The sequence below is a fragment of the Ovis aries genome, chromosome 14 (assembly GCF_016772045.2).
Source record: "Ovis aries strain OAR_USU_Benz2616 breed Rambouillet chromosome 14, ARS-UI_Ramb_v3.0, whole genome shotgun sequence".
Classification (NCBI taxonomy): Eukaryota; Metazoa; Chordata; class Mammalia; order Artiodactyla; family Bovidae; genus Ovis; species Ovis aries.
In genome coordinates this window covers 34,446,504-34,460,567 of record NC_056067.1, presented here as the reverse complement: position 1 = coordinate 34,460,567, position 14,064 = coordinate 34,446,504, and the positions used below count along the sequence as shown (strand labels likewise).

The following is a 14,064-nucleotide window of genomic DNA, read 5'->3' as shown; positions in this document are numbered from 1 at the left end:
ATGTAATACGCTTGAATCATCCCCACCCATCCCCAGTCCGTGGACAAAATGTCTCCCATGAAATCAGTCCCTGGTGCCAAAAAGGTTGGGGGCCGCTGCTCTAGGAGACAAAATCACTACTACCTCCTCAAGAACCAGTGTTATAGGTTAAAAGAGACTTAGCCACCAAATTTCATGTGTGGGTCTTTGTCTGGATTTTTATTTGAACAACCTACTGTAAAATGACAATCAGAGAAATTTAAACATGGACTGGATATCTGATAAAAAAGATTTTGGATATGATAATGGTATTGTGGTTATATTTTTAAGAAGGATCCTTATCTTTTAGAGATACTTGCTGAAGTATTTGGCAATAAAGTGGTATGATATTTGCAATTTGCTTCAAAAGAATCCAGTGAAGAAAGGGGCATAGTGAAGGTGTAAGTGAAATAAGATCAGTTAGGAGTAGGTAATTATTGAAGATGGGTGGTAGAGAGATGAGAGTTTATTCTACTATTCTGTCTACTGTATATTTTGAAATTTTCTGTAATGGGATGTTTTTTAAAAGACACCTGAGAATTCTTGAGCCAACTGGCAGTGGTAGTTAGCATTCTGAGTTCATTAGGTCTCCACATACGGAAGCACATATATGTTGGTTTTTATCTACAGTAATGCCATTTTGATGAATGCAGGCTCCTCTCAGGTCCAGCTGCCACCCTTACGGGGGGCTGTACCTGAGGGCTGGTGTGCTGAGCATGGGTCACAGCAGAACCTGGTGTTAGGTTTGCTTGTCACCTTGTGTTTCTCGCCAGAGTGTAAAGGGAGGCAAGTGAAATGGCTGTGAGCTTTGGAATCAAATTCTGGTTCTGCTGATTTCTAGACAAGTCCCAAGTTCCTTTGAACTCGGTTTCGCCATCTTGATTGTTGTGAGGATTGAATCAGATCATAGATGTCAGATGTCTGACATAAAAGAAATGCTGAGTAAATGCTGGTTGATGAATGAATGAGCAGATAGGCAGAGTGACTGTCTGGAGTAAAGGCCATCAGCAAAGGGGGAGGAGGCCAACTGTGTAGCTCCAGTTTGCTCCAGAGGGAGGCAGGCAGGAGGAAGCCGTTACCTGAGACCTTGCCCTCTTGGAGGACCTCACTGGTGGCCCGAGCCACAAAGATGATCCCCTCGTCATCCTCCTTCTCTGTCTCCGAACTGTCACTGTCCTCCTCCTCTTCAGACTCCACGGTTAAGATCACGGCAGCTGGACAGGGACAAGAGCTGAGTGGGATTGGCCAGCCCAGTAGCTGCCTCTTGGTACTGCACCACCCGGAGCCCAACCCCTCGTCCATCTAGGAAGAGCCCACAGTTGGTAGAGACACCTGCTTTGTCCTGTGGCTGTTACAGCACTGGCCTAGGGGGGTGGGGAGCTTGAGAGGAGGGGGCATGGGGCTCCAGAGCCCCAGGAGGCAACAGGAAAGACAGATCCTCAGAGGAAGCATCAGGGACTCACACTTCCTAGCACCTTCATCTTCTCTCAACCCTAGATCCCATCGCGTCAGCTGGAAGCATAAACATCTGGAAGGCTGGAAGGCCCATCAGTGTGCAGCTCTTCTAGGGCCCTGGTTTTACTGCAGGGACACTGGACCCCAGGGCCCACCCATCCTTCAAGGCCCAGACCAGGCTCCATTTATGACACGTTCTCCAGGTCCTCAGGGTCTGTAGCCTGGAGTTAGCTCTCAGGTGTCACAGACGTCTAGTAACTGCTGAGACCTGTCCATCTAGTTCTAAGGGGAAGAGCCCCAGCTCATGTCATTGAGTGCCATGCAGAGGAGGTCCTTCAGGCTTCCAGTCGATGGGCCCCTGCCCTTCCCTTCCCCATCCCATCCTTAACACCACCCCACTCCCTGCTTGCCTGTGTCATGGAAGCCCAGGTCTCGAGGAGGTTTCCCGTTTGTAGCCTCAGTGTTGGCCACGCCATCCTTCTAAGGACCAAAAAAAAAAAAAAAAAAAGTCCTAAGCTTCTTGCCCTGACTCCAAACCCCAATCCTGTCATCTGGTGGGGTCAACAAGAAGATAGGTCTTCCTGATGCCACACAGAAGGGAATCTGTGTCAATTATAGTGGTTCTATCATCCCTTGACCCCCCCACCCCCAGCAAGTGTTGTAGAGTCTGATGACCCCAGCAGAGATGCTCAGTACATCAGCCTGGGCTGAATAAGAAATTCATGGAGTCCCCACACCCCTTCCCCAGCAAGGAATCTGCCTCTTTCCTGCTCACTCCACCTCTGGTAGGTGGTCCTGCTGTCTTGGGCAGGTGACCACAAGAGGCTGCTCTCCCTCTAAAGGCTTCACCTTCCCCTCTGGGGCTCCAGGAAGATGCAAAAGGGAACCCAAGCTGCTGCAGCCCCCAGGTCCCCGAGGCTGGATTCCAAAACCTGTGAGCTCAAAACCGCATGCCATCAGCCTGCAGCTGCAAACAGGAGTCCTAGAGAAAGCACATGCCTTCTTGCGGCCAGCCTTGCGAGGTCGTGGCTTGCTCTTGGTGAAGCAGATGTTGTGCTTGGTGGACTTAAAGGACTCCAGCCGCCGCTTCATGTTCTGCTGGAAGACTTCCTTGTCCTGGCGCTCCTGCGCGTCCTCAGAGATGAAGTGGCGGCCGCAGCTGGCTTTGTACTGGCAATGACAGCCCCACCCTGCCATGAGGCTTGGTGTCCTGCCGCCCACGGGAACCCCACGCCACAGCCCCAGGGTCACCATAGCTCCTACCAGCCTGCTGTTTCCAGAACTAGCCATGGAGTGAAAAAAAAAAAAAAAAAAACAATAGAGACCCAGCCAGAATCTATATTCTCAGTTCTTTATCCCAGAACCTACCCCCTCAAATTTGGCTTTCCTTATCCCCTCGTGCCCTCTCCCAGTTTTCTCAGATGTGAAGTGACAAGACACTGGGGATCCTGTGCCCTGTCCTCAGGGTTGCCATGAAACCAATTTCCTTCTTTGCACCTCAGTTTATCTGAGCCTAGTCCACATGCCTGGCCCGTTTGCCTTCTTGTGACTACACAGGACTCTGTCCAGCTGGCTCTCCCCACTTAGCCCTTTCTGCAGCTGCCACCATGACTCCTCAGGCTTGCCACCTCGGATCCTCTCAGTCCAACCATACCTGTGCCCAGTTCAGTACCACTCCCACCATCTGCTCTTTCCAATTCTTCCTCATAAAGAGCAAGCCCACTACACCCTCACCTGACCTGTCTCCACCTCTGGCCGTGACTGCTTAGCAGCCTTTTCATTACCTCCTGGTAATTTCCCAAAGTACCACCCACGTGTTCCCAATCATTCTTGTCCTGCCGCACACCCCCAGACTGGTTTCTTTCCTTTACGCTTCATATTTTCTGCTTCCCTGAGCCGGATCTAAGAATCCCCTTTAAGTCTCCTCCCAACTGCCCTCTTCTACACATTCATGCAGAGGTGTGCCTCTCTCCCTAGGGTGGGGGTGGGTGGGTGCAGAAGCCCAGCTCCTTCACAGGGCTCCTCACTCCTCACTCCCTGCCTCCGTCAGTTCCCTTCTCTCCATCAGTTCCTCCCTCCCAGTCCTCCACCCTCTTGCATCTTCAGTCCTTCCCTGGCCACCGCCCCCTGCCTCTGCTTTTAGACCTGTTCCTGCCCTTACCTCCTTGAAAAACGCCTTTCCATTGACACCATTGCCTTGCTTTTACTGCTAAACCTTTACACTTACATTCTGACACTTCCCCTAGTACCCATTAATTCCTTGAATGTCAGAAATAGAGCTGGGGTGGGAGCAAGGGGGGTTGCCTGACTGCAGCACCACTGTGCAGCTTTCTGCCAAGTCATCAGTACCTTGGCTTCTGGTTAGGCAACATCCATGCAAAGTCCAGCCCTCCTCTTGCCCCAGGCCTCTGAGACAGCTCTGAGGGGCATCAGCTACTGCCCCTCCAAGGGCTCCTTCTCTCACCTCCTCTGCTGGCTCCCCTTCCTTTTCTTCCATATGCATTCCCCAGCATTATCCTTGGCCCCCTCTCCCATCTCAATGCTCTTCCCAGTGAAAGTATCGACTCTCTCAGCGCCAGCCAGCACAGTGATAAATCTGTACTTCCCAGACACCAGCCATCAGATCAGCTGCATTTCAGCCCCCTCAAGGGGCTTATTAAGAGCAGATTCCTCATCCCACTCCACTAATCAAACTCTGCAGGAGGTGAAGCCAGGAATATGTATTCTAGTAAGCTCCCCAGGAGATTCTGATATAGCCAGGCCAGGAAACCTCTGCTGTAGATTGCTTCCAAATCTTTTTATCTCCAGCCTGTCTGTCTCTCTCTTAAACTATAATCTTGTGTTTCTAACTGTATACTAGACACTTCTGTCTCTAATGATATTTCTGTGAAGAACATGAGGAATTATGGATTGCGTGCTGGCATAACTAAGTGGATTTAGAACTGGTTCAGTAACCATACCCCCAAAATTCTTGATCCAGGTCAGTCTGGAGGAAAGTCTTTAGTAGCCGACCACAGGGCTCTGTCCTCAGCTCTATCATGTTCATTTTTATGTTGATTTTGATGAATACAGAGTTAACAGGCTTTACAGAATTTTATATGATGTGAATCTGAGGAGATTTTTGGTGACCGACATGGGATCCAAACGATGGAATGATGGGCTAAATCAAATAAGATGACATTTTAACAAGGATAAGCACAATCATAATCCAGTTTTTTTTAGTCGACTACACAAGAACTGGTTGGACGAAACCCATTGACCAATCTTACATACACACACACACACACATCAACAGCCAGCCAATCATTATGTATCAATACTTCCTAATGTGATACAATAAGAAATACATAACACAGCTATTGAATGTTCCTGAATACAACCAGGCCTCTAGATTGAACTACCAAGAAATACAGGGTACCAAGGATAACATATCAGATACCATCTCTGGAATACAATCAGCAAAATCTGTAAAATGGAGAATTTTCTAAGACGATCTATCCAGTTTCTTCAGCAAATAAATAAAAAGGAGGGAAAAAAGGAAGAAGAAACTATTACAAATTAAAAAAAAATAAAAAGACATACTTACTAAAAATGCAAAGTGTGGACTTTATTTGGATCCTAACTTGAACAAACCAGATGGAAAAAGGTATGTATTGAACTCTGGCTGGATATTTGAGGTGAGGTGAGAAGGAATCACTGTTACTTGTATGTGGTAATGGTACTATGTCTTTTTTGAAAAAAAAAAAAAAAAAAGGAATTCTTGCCACCTAGAGATACATATGGAAATATTTAGAGATGATATGCTGTCTGGAGTTTGCTTTAACATAATAAAGTGTAGATAGGGTGTAAGGGGAAATTATTGGAGCTGAGTGATGGTTAAATGAGTTTCTTTATTCTCTCTAGTTTTGTGAATGACTAAAATTTTCTATAAGAAAAAGTAAACCAAAAAACAAAAGCTCCGTAGGTTGGATGAGACAGGGTTTCAAAGTCATTAACTGAGGAAGACATGAGGGGTGATTGCCTGATTGTACGAACAGTGTGAGGTCTCAGGGTGATGAGCCAGAGCTGGAGGGATCCTGGGCTGCGAGAAGAGAAAGGCAACTTCCATAACTAGAAAGGTTAAAGGTCCCCTGTGCCTGGCCCTGGCCAACCACAACTAGCATAGCGCCTTCCATCTGGGGCCTCTTTGGCCACAGCAGTGAAAGCCTGGAATCCTAACCACTAGTCCACCATAGAATTCCTAGGGCCCTCATTTCTAACTGCTGAAGAAGACACACCAGGGACAGAAGCCGCTGGCCCGAAGGCAAGAAGGCCTCTGTGTGGAAGGAAGCTGTTTTGACATCTTTGCAGGCTTTTGCTCTGCAGAGGTGCAGAGAGTCAAATCAAGCCCAGAGGGAGCAAATTAAAGGGAAAGAATTCCCGTCTCTGTAGAAACGGCCTTGACTAACTGTTAAAGCTGCCAAGAATGGTCACAGCTGGCTTCTCATTTCAGAAAGGTTCAAGGTAATGGCTTGCTGCCCCCTTGCGGGGTTGCAGCGGATTCCTGCCTGGATGGGTTGGGCCTTTCCAACCCCGAGGTTTCACAACCTGCATGGGACTCACTCATGTTACCTAAACTGGATGTCTGCCTCCCCCAGGTTAAGCTGCACCCACAGGCCTCCTTGGCACTCCTGCTTCTGTGTGTGACCCCCATCAAGCCCTCTATAACTCCTCTCCTTTTCCTGGCAGATTTTACAGTCCTTTGTGCCCTTCTTCCTTCCAGCCACCCAGCTCTAAGCTGCAGTGTTTCACTCCAGCTTCCCAACTGGCTCTCCCGGCCTCTCAACTCACCCCGTCCAATTAGATCTGCTCTCTGCTACCAAACATCCTTGTAACAGGCCAACCTTTCTCAAAACAACAACAACAAAAAAAACAAAACTAAAGGTTATAACCAACAAGATGAAGCCCATGCTCTTCAACTGGGCATCTACAGCTCTCTACAAACTGATGCCAGTTGCCTCTTGAGCCTTGGATCACAGCCTCCCCAGACCTCACTCCCCCTCAGGACTCAGAGGCCCTGCCTGCTCTCACCCTGCGGCGCGGCTTGTAGAGGCCTCCGCAGAGCAGGTGGTGCATTGCCGTGTCCTCCCGGTCCCGGCCACTGCGCACCGTGTCAATCACCTGCAGATCCAGACACGCTCCACTGCCACTCTCCCTCCTGCGGGCGGTGGGAACATGTGTGCTGGGGAGGGGCTGGGGGGCGCGGACCAGGGAAAGGGCAGAAGCAGAGGGGCTCACAGATCTTGCCCAGAAGGGATTCAGACAGAGGGCCCAGTAGGAAGGAGCGTGGGGAAGCGGGAGGGGGCTCCAGGACTTACAGCAGGTTGGTGACGGAGGTCTCTGCCACAGAATTGCGGCTGGGCATGGAGGGCAGAGTGAGCCCAGAGGAGGACAAGACGTGGCCTCCCTGCAGGGGCCATGTCACAGGTCAGATGGCAGTCAGATGAAGGTGGTGCAGACAGAGCGGAACAAAAGGAATAACACCAGTTAACACACTTTGCTCTCGATATTCCAGGGACTACGCTAGGTGCTTTTTTATACTGCACCTACAAAACTCTGTGACAGAGGTACTCTTACTGTCGCTTTCTTACAGTTGAGGAAACCGAAGCTCAGAGAGGATAAATGACTTACCCAAGGTCACAAGCCTGAGATGATAAGAATCTGAGCCACGTCTGCTGATGCCAGAGTCCAGCTGTCTCCCACCTTTCTGCACTGCCCACTAGACTCTAAATGTCAGCATCAGGCCGGGCTCATTCCTGTAGCTGCCACTTCACAAGTCCATGGAGTCTACTGGGAATTCCCAACTCCCTGCTCAGGGCCTGCCTGCCTGCTTGTCACCACTTCCTGCCTTGCCCTGCTGGCCACCCGCCCATTGTCCATTGTCTGCTGGCCCACCTGATCCACAAAGCTGATGGCGTCCCGGATGTTGAGTCTGTAATACACATCCCAGATCTGGTCCCGGATGCGGTAGGCTGAGCGCCGCATCAACAGTTGACTCAGGTACTTCTTATCAAACTGCTCCCACCTACAGAGGATGCCAGGCCCCATCCTGAGTGCTGGCCCTTCCTCAGACAGGGCCGGGGCACCGCCAGTGCGGGGCCCACATCTCTTGGTGTGGGCATTGGTCAGGGAGAATCTGGAAGCTGCTCCCTGCCCTTACGGAACTGACAGCACCTGACACTGACGAAGTTATGACATGTAACTATAAAGTCACAACCATGATAGGAACTACAAGGATATTATAGAGTCTGATGGGGATTTGTCCTAGTCAGGGAAGCCTCCCTAAGGACATGATGCCTGTGGTAATATCTGAAGGATGAACAGAGGGGTTAAGGAGGCAAGATGGAGGGGAGGGAATGTTCTAGTAGAAAGAACAACATGTGCAAAGGTCCTGTTGGCCAGGGCAGGGGGAGCATGGTGGGTCCTGAGTTTCTAAAACAGGGTTCGTTTCATTGGCAGGTGGAGAGTCAAAGTCACAGTGGACCACAAGATGGCTGGAGTCTGGAGATGCCAGACCACGCAGGGCAGGGCCAGGCAGGCCTCACTGGGGAAGCTTATCTTATCCTGAGAGTACGGGGACACCAGCACTGCCTGTCCTATGGGGACCTGCGGGGGGCTTCAGGGACAGGTCACCCAGCCTGTGCCTGGCTGCGTCCCTTCTCAGAAGTGTGGTATGTCCCCCATGCTGCCCTGGCTGGTGGGGGAGGGGTGCTGCTGCTGAAGGAGCCTGGGTGCAGCTCCCTCACCTGTCCCTCCAGTAGTGATAGCCATGGTGCCCCACAACGTCCTCCACTGCAGCCAGAATGTGGTCAAAAGTCTAGAAGGGGGGTGGGTAGGGGGACCGGATCAGGACTCTGCTCAGAATAGGAGAAGGGAGAGAGGGACAGGTGGGGGCATGGGGTTCTGGTACCCACGTGCTCATGCAGCTCCTGGTTCAGGGTGGGTTTGTGATGCTCACTCCTCTTCACCTTCAGCCACTTGACCAGTGGCTTGATGGTCAGGCCCTATGGACAGGCAGCTGGTGAGCCCTGCCCTGGCCAGTTCTCTGCCGCCTTTCTCTCCCCACGGTTAGGCTTCAGCTTCCATATCTCCACCTAACTGCTCTCAAAGTCTGGGAAGTCAAGCCCCTGCAGCCCCCAACAGGAAAAGGAGCCCCTCTCCCATAGGCTCCAGGCCTCCCCAGGGCCTGCCAGACCCTCTCCCCATCTGGCTTCCTGGGTGCTCCCACCTGCACGATGACTGTGAAGAAGACCACCACAATCGTGGTGGCTACAAAGTAGTCCTTGGCAGGGACCTTGGTCCTGTCCAGGAGGATGACGAGAGCGAAGGCCACAGCCCCCCGCAGGCCCCCATAGGACATCACCACCTGGTCAATCTTGTCCAGAGGGACCAGCCGGAACTGATTCAGCACCCACGTCTGCAGGACTACGCCTACAGCGGGAGGGAGGCCAGTGGGAGCAGGGTGTTGGGAGTGGAAGGCACTGGCTGCAGCTGGCACCCAGTATCAGGGCTCAGGTCTGAAGGGCTGGGAGGGCTGAGCAACACAGGGAGGACAAGGATGTGGACTCAGAGGGCGAGATGAGCTGGGGTGGGGGACAGGAGCAGGGGGGGTAGGAAAGCAGAGGGTGCCGGCTATACCGAGGGCTCGGAAGAACAGGATGAAGAAGAGGGTGCCCAGCACCAGCCCAGAGTCCCAGGCCCACTTGGAAGAGTCCACGGCCGAGATGCCGAGCAGCATGAAGATGACGGTCTCCGCGCAGCTGGCTAGAGTCTTCATGGTGTACTTGACAGCTGTGCGGGACTTATGGGAGATGTTGGCCTCCACATACTTCTTACAGCCCAGGCCACACATAGTCACCCTGGGAGAGGAATGGAGAGTCAGGATGATGAGGAGGGGCCGCAGGAAGCACAGCCTCTGGGGTCTGAGCATGCACAGGAGAGGATGCCCGTCACAGGATGTCAGACTCAGAGCCAAAGCACAGTGAGGCATGGAGCCTGTCCCAGGCTGGTAGGGGTAATCCTGGGCTAAAAGGATCGGAATCGCCAGGCTTCCTGCTCTAACCCTAACCTTTCTGGAGGGGAAGGCAGGGAAAACATGATCTGACTGGCACAGACTGCCTGAAGCGACTTTCAGAGTTCTATAGCCACCAGAGCCATGGCACCAGGCCTCAACGTCCACGTGTGGCTCAGCGCACACTCAAGAGAACACTCTGGGCAAGGGAAAATTGGGTTCTGGGGGCCCAGGACAGTTCTAGAAGCGGGTCCTGTAATGTCCCCTGAGGTTAAAAGTCTCCCCTGGGAAATTTGAAGCTCCCACTTGGGGAAACCTATGGACTCCTCAAGGTCCTTCTGTCTGTGTGAAGGGCAACCATCTCCAGTGCCCCCTCCCAGCTGCCTGCGTGCTCAGCACCCCCAGGACTCACGCAAGAATGGCAGAGAGCGAGGCCATTTCAGCGGTAAGGTAGGCTGCATAGGCGAGGAGGAAGACCAGCAGCGGCTCGATGATGCGGACCCGCTTGGTGAAGCGTGTGGTCAGGGCCAGGAGGAAGGCAAAGACTAAGCCCACGGCTGCCCCGCCCAGACTGACCACAAACAAGGAGGCTGGGGGAGGAGTGGGTTGTCAGCACGACCCCTGGCCGGGACCCCTCCCGGGCCAACAAGACTGCTGCCTGGCGGGGAGTGGAGGAGGATGCCCACCATGCTCCCCAGGGGTCAGGAGTGCAGGAAAGCCCCTCCTTCTCGGGTTCTCAGGGCCCTGTTTCTCCGTGGAGGAGGGAAGGGAGGGATGAGGCACCCCAGCAGCATCCTCTGTCCAGACGCAGTGGGGGAGGGGCTCAGCAACCCGAGGGAGGCAGCCTCCAGTGCCCGCCGAGAGGGGGGAGATACTGACCGACTCCCTTCAGGTAGTCAGTGGCCCGCACGTTGGCAGAGCCCATCTCCACAAAAGAGTTGCAGACCTTGTACAGCACCTGAGTGAGAAGTGGTGCATCAGGAGTGATGATGGGGCAAGGCGGAGACCGGATTTCTCCCCCAGGGGATCTGGAGAAGGGTGTGAGCCTGGTCAAAAGCATGGCAGCGTGGGGTCGAGCAACAGCAGCCCACTGTGCACTCTCACCACGGTGACTGCATCGTTGAGCAGGGACTCGCCAAAGACGATGATAAAGAGGGTCTCGTTGACGTGCACCTCCTCAAAGACAGCCAGCACAGCCACAGGATCCACTGCTGAGATGAGGCTCCCGAACAGCAGGAAGTCCAGCAAGCCAGCCTGCACTCTGGGGGCTTTCGAGGGACAGCAGACGGTGAGGTACTGAATTGCCTACAGCAGCCCCAGCAACAGGCTCAGACTGTTGAAACAAGGGTGCCCCGAGAGGACTTGGGACAGTGAAGAGTGCATCAGCCTGCAGGTCAGGAGACCTTAGGTCCTGAGCCTAAGGACTGTCTTTGCCACTTACCCGCTCTATGACACTGGCACTCTCACTGCCACCTGACTTCTCATAAGCCATACCTCCTCATATGCCTGCCTGACAAGACTGCTGCAGAAATCAACCAGTGAAATGGCAACAAAACTCTGTGTAACCTGGAGAGCTAAGATGGCACTGACAAGAAAAAACGTAGCAACAGCAATAATAACCACCATCAGGTGGAAATAGGCTGCTGACTGGCTTTATTAGGAGAACAAAAGAGTGCCTTCTTCCACATCATAGTTCTCAGCCTAAGGAAGGCAACATGCACAATTCTCAGTGGGAGGGGGAGGGGCTATCCATCCACGAGGGCTGAATATGGTATGACAAGCACCCACCACTGGTGGGACTCGAACATCCTATGCAATCTCTCTGAACCTCAGTTTCCACTTCTACATACTGAGAATAATAGTGTCTACCTCAGAAAGTTCCTTACTTAACCAGTGCCTAATACATAGTAAGCACTCAGTAGTTATTACCTATTACCGGGATTACTATGATTATGGTCTGATGTCCTCCCCTCCCTTCCTGCCCCCAAAGAGTTCACTGACCCCATAGGAAAACCAGGTTGGAGACCTGAGTGGAAATTGCAAACCTCCCCTTGCCCCTGGGAAGAAGTCTGAATTATCAACTTTCAGGGTTGAGTGGGTTTGGGGCCCAGAAAATGAGAAAGAAGGGAGCAGAACAGGGCCTCCTGAAGGCAAAGAGCTCAGTAAAATGACCTTCTCCTGCTAACCTTGGACCTGATATCAAATGAGTTTAAGGGCCTCTATTTCCTTGTCCATTAAATGGGATAAATGATACCCCCAGCAAGGTTGATATCAAGAGCCAGTGGGATGAGCAAAGAGAATACCTAGTGTAGTGTCTTGCATTCTGCAGACATATGATATGTATTTATTAAAATAATAAAAACAGAAAACCACCCTGATGTGACCTGGGCAGAGCCCTCAAAGGGATGTTGAGCTGTGCCTCAGGGGAGCCAGGCTGGCAAGTGGCAGTGTGGTAGCAGAGGGCAGGAGGAAGCAGGGTGGCAATGCAGGCTTCCCAGCCTTGGCAGGCCATGCACAGCTGGGAGCCAGGCCCCTACTCAGCTGTCATCTGCAGAAGCCCAGACTCATCTGGCAGGGACCTAAATGAAGGCTGCAGGCCAATCTGGAGCACTGCCCAGTTGGGAAGGACCTAAGATGGAGGTCTCAGGGTATGGCTCTCGTCAACATAGGATCTTCAGAGCTGGAGGAGAAGGGAGCTGGGCAAAGAGTCTGGCAAAGACCCCCATGGCTGGTCCACATCTTAGAGTCACTCACCCACAAGTCCAGCCTGCTGTAGGCCCCAGAGGGCAGCACCTGTTGTGAAGGCATTCCAGAGTGTGCCCACCACGGCATAGGTGAGGATGGCACCCAAATTGTCAAAGAACAGCCGGCTGGGCATGAAATAGCCTGAGTCCAGCACAATAGGAGGCAACAAGAAGAGGAAGAAGGTGCCTGGCTCCAGCTGGTACTCCGCTTTCTTGGCCACAGCCAAGACAATGCCCCCCAGTGCCAGTCCCAGCAAAATCAGCAGACAGCTCTCGGGGACCAGAGACGTCACCTTCCGAGACAAGTGAAACACTACAACACAAGAATAGGGTGGGAGGTATCATCAATTTATGAAGCACGTGCGCATGCACACACGCGCACGCATGCGCACACACACACATGCACTGGCCTATAGCCTTCCAGTCAGATATTTATTCAAGGTCAGGACCCCCAATCCTGGAGGAAGAAGAAATTCAGGACTGCTAGAATCTCCAGCCTCCAGAGCTCCAAACTCTCCACTGCAGCCACAGTTGTCTATTTCTTAGTGCTCCTGTCATGGTAACCTAGGTCTCTGCTTACTTTTTCCACTTCCGAAAATACCCCATCCTCTCTACTGTCATCCTCAAAGGACCTCACCTTTTTCTGCTCTCCCTTATCCATTGTCATTATTTGAACCTCAGCAAATATTAGGTACATTTTTATGCATAACATAGTTGTAAAAATCAGGGCCTGTGGAGTCAGTCTTCCTGGGTTCAAAGTCTAGCTCTTTCATTTACCAGTTCTGTGACTTTGAAGCAAATATCTTCACTTTTTTTTTAAATTGTTGGGCCGGGTGTTAGTTGCAATATGCAAAATCTCCAGTTGCAGCATGAGGGGATCTAGTTTCCTGACCATGGATGGAATCCAGGCCCCTGACACAAGGAGCTCGGAGTCTTAACACGGGACAGTCAGGGAAGTCCTAGTCCCTTTTTGACTTGCAGTTTTTTCATCAGTAAAATGAGAACAAAGACAGTACTGATCTCATAGGATTGTTGCAAGGTTTAAGTAAGACAATCTGCTCAAAAGCAGTTAGCCTAGCGCTTTGTAGTAAGTGCTCTATAAATGTTACCTTTTATTCTATTATTGTGTCCTGCCCTAGACCATAATGCATATTATACCTCCTAGGAGTACAGCAGATCTCCTAGCCCTGTGTGCTCTTTCATTATGTAGGCTCACTAAGGGCTCAGTAGTTTTAAAAGCAATACATTTAGCAGTTAGACCTCTAGTTCTTCTTGTGGGTCCATCCTATCCTAATTGTGTGATCTCAAGCAAATTATTTAAATTCCTGAACTTCAATTTCTTCTCCTGTAATATGGGGAAAAATAACTTTCACAGGGTGAGGATAAAAATGATATAGTGTGAATGTGCCTAGCAGAATGTTAGACACATAATAGGATCTCAACAAATGTTAATTCAGTATGATTCTGGGGGAAAGTAATAACATATCTGACCCTTGGAAAGAAGAGGAGGTATGGAATGATTTTCTAGCACTGTTGCCACTCCTACCTTTGCCTCATCATATACTCTTTGGGCTTTCGATTGGGCCCTAGGCCAGGTGAGCTGCTCTCCCCAGACAATCCTCGGAGTGGTGGGTAGTGAAGGACATCTTGGTGTTAAGCTGTATGAGATGCAATGCTAAGACAGTGCCCTTTGGAAGCTGTACCCAGAGAGCCTAGGACAGTGCCTGGCCTGTGGTGGGATCTACCTAAATATTTGGTAGGGAATAAAAGGGAAAAAAAAAAAAATCCTAGCAATGA

General features: G+C 51.3%; 1 protein-coding gene and 1 long non-coding RNA gene across 6 annotated transcripts in view; one reads left to right on the top strand and one right to left on the bottom strand.

The window, feature by feature from the left end:
• Nucleotides 1-11,906, top strand: part of LOC121816494 (uncharacterized) — a 19,862-nt gene extending 7,956 nt beyond the window's left edge. Inside the window, exon 2 of the long non-coding RNA XR_006056122.2 lies at nt 7,106-11,906. This is a non-coding gene — a long non-coding RNA (uncharacterized LOC121816494). The remainder of the gene's footprint in view (nt 1-7,105) is intronic.
• Nucleotides 1-14,064, bottom strand: part of SLC9A5 (solute carrier family 9 member A5) — a 23,072-nt gene that overhangs the window by 3,098 nt on the left and 5,910 nt on the right. For 3 of the 5 annotated variants that reach the window (XM_042231774.2, XM_015100482.3, XM_060398001.1), the window contains exons 2-15: nt 12,278-12,580; nt 10,628-10,791; nt 10,403-10,481; nt 9,936-10,113; nt 9,151-9,371; nt 8,741-8,943; nt 8,427-8,516; nt 8,259-8,329; nt 7,408-7,537; nt 6,831-6,919; nt 6,544-6,670; nt 2,473-2,643; nt 1,884-1,953; nt 1,098-1,232 (exon numbers count right to left, since the gene is read on the bottom strand). In XM_042231774.2, coding sequence (XP_042087708.1) covers nt 1,098-1,232; nt 1,884-1,953; nt 2,473-2,643; nt 6,544-6,670; nt 6,831-6,919; nt 7,408-7,537; nt 8,259-8,329; nt 8,427-8,516; nt 8,741-8,943; nt 9,151-9,371; nt 9,936-10,113; nt 10,403-10,481; nt 10,628-10,791; nt 12,278-12,580 — 2,031 coding nt within the window. The remainder of the gene's footprint in view (nt 1-1,097; nt 1,233-1,883; nt 1,954-2,472; nt 2,644-6,543; nt 6,671-6,830; nt 6,920-7,407; nt 7,538-8,258; nt 8,330-8,426; nt 8,517-8,740; nt 8,944-9,150; nt 9,372-9,935; nt 10,114-10,402; nt 10,482-10,627; nt 10,792-12,277; nt 12,581-14,064) is intronic. The other 2 variants (XM_042231775.1, XM_042231776.1) reach the window with 1 other exon arrangement.